The sequence below is a fragment of the Equus asinus genome, chromosome 22 (genome assembly GCF_041296235.1).
Source record: "Equus asinus isolate D_3611 breed Donkey chromosome 22, EquAss-T2T_v2, whole genome shotgun sequence".
In the NCBI taxonomy this organism is placed as follows: domain Eukaryota; kingdom Metazoa; phylum Chordata; class Mammalia; order Perissodactyla; family Equidae; genus Equus; species Equus asinus.
Genome location: NC_091811.1, coordinates 52,870,083 through 52,882,458, shown reverse-complemented (window position 1 = coordinate 52,882,458; position 12,376 = coordinate 52,870,083). Strand labels below are relative to the sequence as shown.

At 44.0% G+C, this 12,376-nt stretch overlaps 1 protein-coding gene across 4 annotated transcripts in view; it reads left to right on the top strand.

Moving 5' to 3' along the window:
- The window catches only part of BIN2 (bridging integrator 2), a 30,350-nt gene extending 21,360 nt beyond the window's left edge, over positions 1-8,990 (top strand). For 2 of the 4 annotated variants that reach the window (XM_014847415.3, XM_070495185.1), the window contains exons 10-13: positions 3,015-3,768; positions 5,483-5,563; positions 7,629-7,703; positions 8,512-8,990. In XM_014847415.3, the coding sequence (XP_014702901.1) occupies positions 3,015-3,768; positions 5,483-5,563; positions 7,629-7,703; positions 8,512-8,541 (940 nt within the window). In that variant the 3' untranslated portion in view covers positions 8,542-8,990. Of the gene's footprint in view, positions 1-3,014; positions 3,769-5,482; positions 5,564-7,628; positions 7,704-8,184 lie in introns of all 4 variants that reach the window. The other 2 variants (XM_014847416.3, XM_070495184.1) reach the window with 1 other exon arrangement.
- Positions 8,991-12,376: the final 3,386 nt, after the last annotated feature.

The following is a 12,376-nucleotide window of genomic DNA, read 5'->3' as shown; positions in this document are numbered from 1 at the left end:
CTTTCTCTTCCTGCCCCACCAAAGGCAGCCACTATCTTAAATTTAGTGCTTACTATTCTTATGCATGTCTTTTTACTTTTATTATACACATATATGCGCACACAGAAAATATTGTTTTGCATGTTCTTAAACTTTATATAAATGGAATTACACTGTATTCTTTTGCAACTTCTTTTGTTCTCTTAGTATTGTTTATGAGGTTTATTTATCCTTGTTGCTACATGTTGCTAGCTCTGATCTTTCCCCTCCGTAACTGTTGCAGATGCCATTGTATGGCTAGTTTACAATTTATTTATCTGTCCTCCTGCTAATGGACATTTGGGTTGTTTTCCAGTTTTTTGCTATTACAAATAATGTTGCAACGAACATGTTTTACGTTTCTCATGAATACTATCAAGAGTTTCTTTATTGTGTATACTGGGAGTGGACTTGCTGAGTCACAGAGTCTGTGCATTTGGGCTTCTTCAGCCTTACTAGCTGTTGCCATTGCCAAAGTGCTCTCCAAAGTGACTGTCCCAATTTACAACCCACCAGCAGTGAATAGAAGCCCCCATTGCTCCATGTTCCTGCTACATGTGAATTGTCAGACTTCATGATTTTTCTAAGCTAATGAGTATGAAGTGGAATTTTTTACAGTTTTAATTAACATCTCCACAATTGCTAGTTAGCATGAACATCTTTTCATGTTGTTGGCCATTTAAGTTTCCTGTTCTGTGACTTTCCTGCTTATCTTTTTTTCACATTTTCTTTTGGATTGTTTACCTGTTTACCCCCCCTTTTTTTTGTGGTGAGGAAGATCTGCCCTGACTAACATCCATTGCCAATCTTCCTCTTCTTGCTTGAGGAAGATTGTCCCTGAGATAACATCTGTGCCAGTCTTCCTCTATTTTTTGTATGTGGGATGCTACCACAGCGTGCTTTGATGAGTGGTATGTATGTCTGTGCCCAGGATCCAAACCCACAAACCCTGGGCCACCAAAGCAGAGTACACAAATTTGACCACTATGCCACTGGGCTGGCCCCTGTTAATCCTTTTTTTAAAATTGTTTTATATGAGGGTGGTTTTTTTTTTTTTTGTATATTCTGGATATTAAACCTTTAATGATATGCATTGCAAATATCTTTTCTCAATCTGTTATGGCTTGCTTTTCCACTTTGTGTGTGTGTGTGTGTGTGTGTGTGTGTGTGTGGTAGCTATTGCCTTCACACATTCTTTGTGTTGGTAACTGTAAGCAATTCACTGGTCCCTCAGAATGTGATCACTTTCTTACTCTGAAGCCGTTGTTTAGGAAATTTTATTATGTCCCTACTCTGTGCAAAGTTTTATGCCAAGAGTTAGGGATCCAAAGACACAGGACACTTGTCCTTTCTCTGAAGTGATTTACAAAAAGTTGAAAAGAGAAAATTTGCCTTAGGACTACAAAGGATGATATAAGCTTGTACATACAAAGTGCCTAATGAGACCTGTAGGGATTCCAGAGAGGTAAGTAATTTCCAGTGTGTGGATGGTCGGGGAAGCCTTTAAGGAGGTAGTGAAACTGAGCTTGGGCCTTGAAGCAAGAATAGGGCTCACATTTGCTATTTGTACTGCTCATTTAGCAAGTAGTTACAGACAATTGAAAAGAATCACCAAGGGGCCAGTGTAAACTTCCTAGACGAATTCCCTTTTTCTCCAAAAACTCTGTTTCTCCTCTTCCCAGCATTGAAAGCCAGAGTTCTCTCTAATTATCCATTCATCTGAAACTTACCATCACTTACACCAAGATGTCCCGGAACCTTGTAGGGAAATCTGGTCTTTTCTTACTATGTCCTGGGCCTTCTAAACCTACTGATCCCTAGGATGCTAGTGCTAGAAAGAACCTTATGTCACTCAGCTTATCTCACATTAGAAACCCCATAGGGCAGGAATTAAGATTTTCTCTTTCTGTTCCTCTGCCCATTCCCCATCCTTGTGCCCAGGACACAGCACATAGTTGGTACCTGTTGAGTAAATATTTGTGGGTTGCTTAATCAGTTAGTGGATGGTACATGGGAAGCACTTGAGGAGGTGAGTAGGAACCAGGCCGATGTTGGCTATAGAAGCACTCAGCACAGTATCCAGCCTGCTTGATAAATGTTATAGTCCACTTTCATTGTTCGTGGCAGTTAAGTTCTGTGAAGTCACCACGAGCACTGAATTAGTGAATACTATGCCATTGCTCCTTGGGGAAACACAGGGTTAGGTTCTTGTGAGCCCCTGGTCCCAACAATTTCATCAACCAATCAGTATATAACCTTGTCTTGTGTGTGTTTCTGTTTAAAGACAACTTATTTAATCTGTATCGTTGACTCATTAATATTGAACTGACGGCCGACAGCGCTGTAACACACGCCTGAAGGAAGCTTATCCAACATCGTATTTTCTCTGTGAGTCACCTCACTGTCTTCTCACTCTTAGACAGCACTTTAGCACTACACTTGGAGGCCATTTTAAATGGCAAAATCATCAGCAAAAAGCACAACGATGTGAAAAACACGGCAAAAGGACACATTTACAGTATGAGAGCAGAAACAAGAAGGCCAAGGACTGCCTTATCAGAACTCAGAGGGACAGCGCTCGTCACGGACTCAGTTTCCACAGCTTGCACATGTCTGTGACTGACTGTGAAAGCACCAGAAGTATTGATTTGGGGTTATAAATAAATTTTAGGGAGTAGGTGAATTTGCAAATACAGAATCCATAACGATTAACTGAATCTTTTCCCCAGAGAAAATATTTCATTAATATTTTGCTGTGTTTCTTTCTAGTCTTTTTCTTTATATATTTTACATAATAGAGTTGTGATATAGATAAAATTTTATAGCCTTTTTCACTTTACTTTATAACGTAAGCATTATTGAAAATTACATAAACTTTCCAGTATCATTTTAAATTGCTTTATTATTATTATGTGCATGCATCATATTTATTTGGGGGTATTTAGGTTACTTCCAGTTGTTAGGTCTTCTGAGTCTGAATGCCCTTCCTTTTTTAGCGGCAACAGACGCTCTTTAGTCATCTCTCCCCCAGTTCGACCATCTGTGGTCTCCGGCCCTCTTACCTCACCTATCAGTCCCTCTGCACTTTCCTTGAAGAGTGAGAGGGACTCCACCTCTGCAAGTGAAGAAGAGCTGGCATCTGATCCAGCCCAGGGAGAAGACAACTCTGAGATCAAAGAAGAGCCCTTAAAAGATGAGGAAACAGAGGAGGAAGAGGCTGAAGCAAGCTCCTCTGAGGAGGAAGAGCCTCTGCCAGCCTGCAATGGCCTCACCCCGGCCCAGCCCTCTCTCACCGTTGAGGGTGGCCAGGCCCAGGAGGAAGTTCTCCCTTGCTCCGCAGCTCCATCACCAGGCAGAGCCCTAATCCCTTCAGAGCAGCCTTCATCTCTCCCAGAAGTAGTCCTCCGAACCCGCACCTCCAGTGAAGGATCTGAACAACCAAAGAAGAGAGCCTCTATCCAGAGGGCCTCAGCACCCCCCAATAGGCCTCCTCCACCCAGAGCCACTCCCAGCCCCAGGCCCTCCTCAGGGAACACACCCTCCAGCCCTACAGCCTCTGAACCGAATTCACCCACCAGCCCCAGGGCCTCCCTGGGGGCTGGGACTCCAAGTCCTAGGGCCTCCTTAGAGGCCTCTCCTGATCCACTGCCGCCAGAGAAGCCAGTAAGAACTCCTGAAGCCGGAGAAAAGGAAAACACTGAGAATCTGAACCCAGAAGAACTTTCTACATCTCCTACCTTGATCTCTCAGGTGAGTGGATCTGGCTGAGTCTCCATTCCTCTTTATAACCTCGATGTAGATCATTTTTACTATAGTTAGGTTTCCCATAGTTGATAAGATTTCATGTCATTTTATTATAGACTCAAGGATACCCTTAGACACCTCTTTGGTTCTGTGGATTGTTTCATATTTTCACAGCAACTAATTTAGTGACCTGTACTCTTAGGGTAATTGACTTCCGCAAAGGGCTTATCTCCAGTGTTATTGTGAGCAAGTTCTTACTAATTTTTATCTTTTGCTCCAAGTTCTGGGAGTTCCCAATATAAAGAACCTACAACTAGCATCCTGAGCTTTACCTTTTTTAATGGGGAATGGGGCGGAGGGTCTTTAGTTTGTCATATTTGTGACTGCGGTAAATAGATACCAAGCAAAATGGCAGCAGCAAATTTCGAAGTTGTGTCTTCTTTGATGAGAGAGACCTAGAAGAAGGAACGCACAGAGGAAGGTAAAGCAAAAGGATGGTCTTTTGAAAGGTGAGAATATGTTTGAGAAAAGGATTGTGTTAAAACATAGACACAGATCTCCCGGGGAGCACCCAGTTCTGTGAAGGATCTGGATATCAAGTCACATTCTATTCAAATTATGTGGAAAGGCTACAATATAGAAGAGAGATTTGACTTGTTCTGTAGGACTACTGAGGGCAGAACTAGGCCCTATGTGTAAAGATTTGTTTTTTAAAGCACATTTTGGATCAATACATGAGGAACTTGCAGCAATTAGCTATGTTAAAAAAATGGTATGGAGGGGCTGGCCCAGTGGCATAGTGGTTAATTTCGTGGACTCTGCTTTGGTGGCCTGGGGTTCACAGGTTCAGATCCCGGGCGTGGACCTACACACCACTCATCAAGCCACGCTGTGGTGGCATCCCACATACAAAATAGAGGAAGATTAGCATAGATGTCAGCTCAGGGAAAACCTTCCTCAAGCAAAAAGAGGAAAATTGGCAACAGATGTTAGCTCAGGGACAAGCTTCCTCACACACACACAAAAATGGTATGGAAAAAAATTTTTTTAGATATAGGGGAAAGGGTATACAAGGAGCTTCCAAAAACTAAAATGGGATGGGCCACCTTGAGAAATAGTTCTCCTTCCTTGGTGTTAAAAGCCAGGGCTGTGAGATCAACTGTCAGGTGCACTGTAGAGAGGATCATGGTAAGACATCTGACTCAGTGGCATCAGGATTCATCCATTCATTCCACAATTACTTATCGAGCCTGCACTATGTGCCAGGCACCTTCCTAGGAAGGGGAGTATCACAGTGAACAAAACAGGAAATTCTCTGCCTTCCTGCAGCTTACATTCTAGTGGTGGGGGCGCGGGGGGAAGGATAGACAAGAAACAGAATAAATAAGTAAAATTATAATGTAGTGGCAATAAGAGATATGGAGAAAAATTAAGTAGGGGAAGGCACAGGGAGTGGGGCCTGAATTGCAATTTTAAACAGAGTGGTCAGAGAAGGTGGCGTTGGGCAATGAAAGAGGCCAGGGCATGAGCCGTGTGGATATCTGGGATGTCTGGTACCCCTCAGATCACAGCACGCTATTACCTATGCCTAACTGAAGGTTGACCAGCTTACCGTGGGAGCCTCCTGTTATCTGAGAGGCACTAACCTGGACAGAGAGCGCAAGGGTGGCATCGGGGTGTGAGGGTGCAGGACTTCTACATTGTACACTTTGATCCACAGGTGTTTTCAGAGTCTGGCAAGACAGGGAAGCTGGAAGGCAAAGAAGAGAACAATGAGCTTACGTCAGCTGACTCCCCTCAGGTACTAAAATCCAAGTCATCACCATTGTTACGCCCTCAGTCTTGATTCACATGAGGTGCTGGAGGGCCTAACAGAGCACCATGTAGCTCTCTCGCTTGGCTCTTCCTAGTCTGCGGTAGCTATGCAGATTGAGAGAGACGCAGGGCATGTGGGTAGTGAATAAGCAAGAGTTAAGGTGGGATTTTGAGGAGGGAAAGTGTAGCCACTTCTCACTTTTCTGCACTGAAAAAAGCAACTCAATGGTGTGGAAAATCCAAAATTAATTTAAAATTGACTTTGTAATATATTATATGATTTTAGCATGGAGACAGCGACAGAGTGATCTTCTGTTTGACTCTGGGGAATAGTAACATAGGTTTGCATCCTTGGGGTCATCTTACTGAAGGGGAGATTTTGGGGACCAAGATGCTGTCTGACTATTTTGAGGAACAGGCTATTAACTCTCTCCTCCTTGGGAAACAGATACAGGACACAACCTCCTTTCCCCTGAATACCTCCTTATATTTGAGATTTATAGTGCTTCCTTACTCCTATCCTCTCTTGTGGGATTGCTTTTGGTCATTGGCTAAGGAGGTGTATTTTTCCTATGGAATTAAGCAACGAGAACATCCTAGACCCTAGCCTACCAGGGTCATCAGTCCTCTGAAGCCTATGTTCTACAAGATCTGTTCATTTCCTTGCAAATGCATCATAAATCATAGTTTTTCTCAAGCAGAATTATGGACATATCACATATAAAAATGGGTAAATAAAATGTTAACCGCTGGGGCTGGCCTGGTGGCACAGCAGTTAAGTTTGCACATTCTGCTTTGCTGGCCTGGGGTTCCCTGGTTCGGATCCCAGGTGCGGACATACACACCGTTTGGCAAGCCATGCTGTGGCAGGCGTCCCACATATAAAGTAGAGGAAGATGGGCATGGATATTAGCTCAGAGCCAGTCTTCCTCAGCAATAAAGAGGAAGATTGGCAGCAGACGTTAGCTCAGGGCTAATCTTCCTAACAAAAAGGGTAACCACAAGAAAATCTGTTCTTGCTCAGCCTTTGAATCACCTGACAGAGAATGAAGGCTTGAGAACCTTCTGGGAGGTAGTACTATCTTTGAGGAAATTCATGGCCTGGAATTGCAGGAGGGAGTAAGAAGAAGGAAAATTTCCTTAAAGGAGAAATGTAGAATTTCAAGTGGCTGTCATACTATTTGAAATTGGTTCTACTTTAAAAGGGTGAATTTTATAGTATGTGAATTAAATTTCAATTTTAAAAAATTTTAAAAAATAGGGGCCAGCCCCGTGGCCGAGTGGTTAAGTTCACCCGCTCTGCTTCAGTGGCCCAGGGTTTCACCGGTTCAGATCCTGGGCACAGACATGGCATCGCTCATCAAGCCATGCTGAGGCGGCGTCCCATATGCCACAACTAGAAGGACTCACAATTAAAAATACACAACTGTGTACCAGGGGGCTTTGGGGAGAAAAAGGAAACATAAAATCTTTAAAAAAAAAATAAATTCACTCTAAACCTTCGAGTGCCAAGGTCTTCTCCTGGGTTAGCAGCTCCTAGACAGGGCTTCCCACACCTTGGGTTCCCATCTTGAACCTAGAACTTTTCCCAAAGAAACCATTACGCCACTTGCCTCTCCTAACTGCCGTGGGTTAGGATCATCTAAGTGTGAGAGCTGCAGTGTGTTCTTGAGGAGGGTTAGTGTAAAAGTGGTAGGTAGTGGTTTTATGACCTCTGTCATACCCTCACAGACTCCCACATAGATATACATACAGATGCATGTCACACAAATCACACAGTGTCTGATCATGGACACAGCTGTGGAGTCCAAAGACCTCATTTCCTGTCCCAGCAAGTCATTTTTCCCTTTAAATCTTGGTTTCTTAATCTGTCAAAGAGAATGACAAGTAAAGCCTTCCCTGATGCCTTCAGGCTATAGTGCAACTACATCGGATGTTTGCCCTTGGTGTTGTCTGTGACCCTTGTAAAGTGTCAGGCGCAGAAGCCCCTTTGAGCTGAGAGGCTGTGGGGGTTGAGCCACCTCTTACTGGCAGAACTCTTCTTTTTGTAGAGCCAAGATCTTCAGCTTCATGTGTCTGCAGTTCCAGAAGAGAGCAACGCCATAGCACCTGAGCCTCAAGAAGAGGTAAGGAGGCCGGACACACAGAACAGGATGGGTGGTAAGATTGGGCATTGGGGGTGGAGAGAGGTTTGTTACAGGCTAGGATCCTTACCGTGGGCTACAAGGGGAACCCAGCAGTGCTCTACCCTTAGGGCAAAGCGAAGCAGGTGGGAGCCAGAGGAACCAAGGGTAAACTAGGACTTTGTGGGGGTTTTGTGCTCATTTCCCAACACTTGGCCTTGAACCTCTTGACCTCTCACCATAGCCCTATCTCCTAAGTATTTATTTAGTTATATCTGGACTTATTTGTTTCAAAAAGGAGTTAAGATATACAAAAGGCATACAAAAAGGTAAATACATATATACACACACACACAAAATAGAGCAAAATAACTCAGAAGTATATTAGTGACAGTGACGTAAAGTGGAGCCATGAATTAGGCAAGTACAAAAATGTATTCTATAAAGTAAACTTACTAAGGGCGGACCACAAAATTGGTTTCAGACTTTCTAATATCCAAGAAGAGGAAAAGCTGATCAGTTCACCCAATTCATGATGCCCATTCCTTAAGAGAACAACAACTCCTGCTACTAAGATGGAAATGAAATTTCTCCTGTGAATCCTCATAAAGAGATGGTGAATGATGTAACGAACAGTACCTGCAGCAAGTCTTTGCAATAATCGCAAACACCAGTTTCACATCGCCTCCCTCAGTAGAGGCTGGTGGATACATGAAATATAACTCGATAGAAGCAAACTGAGTTTCTACCCTCGTTGAGTGGTTAGTGGGAGGGCAGGTCAGCATCTAAGGCAATCATGTTTATTTTCCAGGTATCTACAATGCAAAATACACACCTCTGAAGAAGAACTGCCAAGACCTCCCCACACACACCTCCCCAGAGAAGCTCATTGGCTAGAGGGTGTATAGGTCAGAGGGACTGAAGATCCAGCATTCACTTCTAGGTTCCCAAACAATCTGAATGCTAGTGGTCCCTAACGACCTGGCATTAATGGAGGCTGAGGAGCAGACTTGGGGGGGAGGGATGCAGGCTTGGGACAAGACACCGTTAGACTCAGGGAATATTTAATGCAGGTTTTAGTATTGTTAGAATAGTAAGACTTTATATATTAATTAAAGTGGGGCTAAAATGGCTATAAAAAGCAAAAGCATCTGTAGACACAGACAGTTGTCCACACAGAGACACACACCACACATAACTCAGAGAATAGTGAACAAATCTTTGACTTACCACTCATTTTGCAAGACTTAAAGAACAGATTTTCAGATTGTTGAATAAACTGTTATTCTACGTGTGGATTCTTTGTTTGACACGGGGAATTGTTCCAGCCCAGCACACTGTTCTCCACTGAGGCAAGGTTATTGATTCTACCTGAGGTTCAGAAAGCGTTAGTCACATCCCTGACCCCTAGACCACCCTACCTCCTGGCTTAACTCTCAGATGATGCCAGGGGCTTCTCTCCTCAATCGAGATGCTTTACCGCATGTCCCCCATCTCGTTGGTTAATAAGCAAATACCCCTAGAAAGAGCTTACATTTTAGAGCTGTATCTAGTGTTTACAATCTGGTTTACAATCTGGTGTAAATAAGGATCTGAGCAGGATGGAAGAAATGGAACTCCAAGGGAAGGGAAAGCATACAAAGTATGATAATATAATAGAAATGGCATGGAATTTGGAGTCAGAAGTCCTGGATTCAAGGCCTATCATTTGCTTCTGTGAAAACATTAAAACCTAACTTTAAAATCCTATCATCCTGATAAACACACATCACATGCAAACGGTCATCCACCTTTGCGTTTATTTCTAGGGGTGATGGACAGTGTCAGCATTCATTCGGTCATTCGACAAGCACTTACCGAGTGCCTGCTCTGTGCCACGCAGAGAGATATATGAGAAACAGAGAAATAATGATGAGGGAAAAAAGTAAGAACTTTATGGAGACAGAATATTGAGCAGGGAACAGAATGGGCAGGATTTAGCAGTGGCTTAGAAGACATGATGAACACTGAAGTTTTCAGGAATTATTCTAGGTTAGGCTTCAGAGACTGGAATTTGGTGGTGCCATTCCCTGAAATTGTGACTACAGGAGGAAGTGCATCGTGTGGGTTCTTTGGTTGCAAGCAACAAACTGACACAATTAAGCAATAAAGCATATGCTGAAGGCTATTAGGCAGCTCATAGAATGGAAAGAACAGCCAAGCTGCAGAAAGGACAAGAATCAGCCCACAGAGGTCTGTAGCAGGAATGTATGGACTGCCCCTCTAGGCAGTTGTCATTGCAAGACTCAGCTCCAGCCACCCGCTGCTCTCCAGATCCAGATTCCCTGGAGAAGGAATCTAGCCCAGTTTGGGCGGCGGGGGGGGGGGGGGGGGCATGTTAGTGTCTACAATGACGGGAAGACCAGTGGGGGTGGTGGGAAGGAGAGTGGATTACAAAGAATCAGGAGGAAACTTGAGGTGCTGGAAATATTCATGGTTTTGATTGTGGTAATAGTTTAATGGGGATGTATGCATGTGTCAAACTGGTCAAATTGTACACTTTATGTGCAGTTTCCTGCGCGTCCCATACAAACATTGGACACGGAGTTTGAGAACTTGTAGGACTTTCCAGTAGATGTGTCTGTTAGGGAAGTAACATGTTTGTATTTAGGAGTCATTTTTCTCAGATCTGATCCTGTTAACTCTTTTATTTGAAAACCTTCAAAGGATCTCCACTGCTGTAATGGAGAGGAGGTTGCATGCCCCCCTGGCTATTTTAATACTTCTCGAAGGCAGCCCACTCCCTTGGCACTCACAATCACTGCTGGGAGTGATGATCCGGGGCTATTGGAAGGTGAGGGAAATGCTGGGACTACAGGCCTCTTGCTGCCCGAGGCCCTCCATGACCTACTTGGAATGCTCCTCCCACATTCATCTGGCAAAACCCGGTTAAGGCCTTTTTCCTGCAGGGCTTTCCCCGACCCTCATCTCCTAGGAAACATCCTCTTCGAGGAGGGCGACAAGCACCCAACAGGCAAAACTGAAGTGGAAAAATTTACTAAATTGAGGGGTTGATACTTTATTTGCATATGGCTCTACTGGAGGCTCCAGGAAGGCAGGGGAAAGGGCCAGTATGCTGGGCATGAGTAATAATTTTGCTTACCTATGGTAGGCAGTCCCAGCTAGGAAGCAACCTGTTTCTCCTGATTTACAAAATGGTAAGGTTGGCCAGGGGAAAGGCTAGGACTTAGAAGACTGCCATCTTGGCAGTGACACAAGAAGGGGCTGATAGCCAGTATAACTGGGTGAAGATGAATATTTCTTACCCCTGTCCAGGACTCCTGGAGGTATGTTGACAAAAGGATAGCTGCTCCAGTTTCTGAGCTTCAGCATTCAATCCTTGGAGAACACTGGTAGCTCACCACCATATGAGCTTCATTCATCATCTGTTTTTTGTGTGCCCTCGAGTCAATTCCGACTCCTAGCGACCCTGTGTACAGCAGAGTGGAAGCCTGCCTGGTCTTTTTTGCACCATCCTCTCACTTCTGACGCTATATCAGATAACGCCCCACTGCTATTCACAGGGTTTTCATGGCCAATTTTTCGGAAGTGAGTGGCCAGGTCCTTCTTCCTAGTCTGTCTTAGTCTAGAAGCTTCACTAAAACCTGTCCATCATGGGTGACCCTGCTCGTATCGCTTTCAGCATCACAGCAACACGAAGCTGCCACAGTACCACAACTCAGATGGGCAGTGTGGTTCCCTGACCGGGAAATGAACCCCGAGTGGAGAATGCCAAATCTTAACCACTAGACCACCAGGGCTGGCAGCAAGATGAATATAAGTTAATAAAAAGGTCAGCCTAGCCAGTCCTCAGATAAAAGAACATCCAAGAGAAATGGAAATTCAAATTCTAAGGGTTAAATTCTAAAAGTGGACAATTGCTTGCATTTACTGACAAGCTAACCAAGAATTCCAGAAAAGGCTGAGATTTTTCTTGTATCCTGGTCGATCTCTCCCAGAGCTTATTCCATTAGGCATTGAAGACTGTTAGACCCACCGACTCTCAGAGACCATCCAGCCCAGCTGACTGCTGATTTGCTGTTACTTTTTCACAATTTAATTTGATGGTTAATAGTCTCTCACAAGCATCTTGTTTTTCCTTTAAAATGTAAGGTTTGCTAGCACATGATTTTATCCCTATAGACACATACTATTCATTTTAAAATAGTAAACATGCAGAAAAATAGGCTCCAATATGCACATGCTCGGCACCAAATTTAGCGTAAAATAAGCAATACTGTAAACAGTATGTACTCTGCTCTTTGATGTATCCCACATATTCTGAATGTTTCTGGTGTTCTCTGAACATCTTGCCTGGTCTGTCAGTATTGTCCTTCACATTTCTGGAAGGCAGGGACTAGGTGATGTTCTTGCCATTAATTGTCCATAGAGATGGATACTCATAGATGAGCCAGCCCTGGTCTAGTACTTAAAATTCGGGGCTCTCATCGCCATGGCCCGGGTTCATTTCCTGTCAGGGAACCACACCCCTCATCTGTCGGTTGTCATACTGTGGTGGCTGCAGGTTGCTGTGATGCTGAAAGCTATGCCACCGCTATCTCAAATACCAGGAGAGTCATGGTGGACAGGTTTTAGCGGACCTTCTAGAGTAGACAGACTAGGAAGAAGGACCTGGC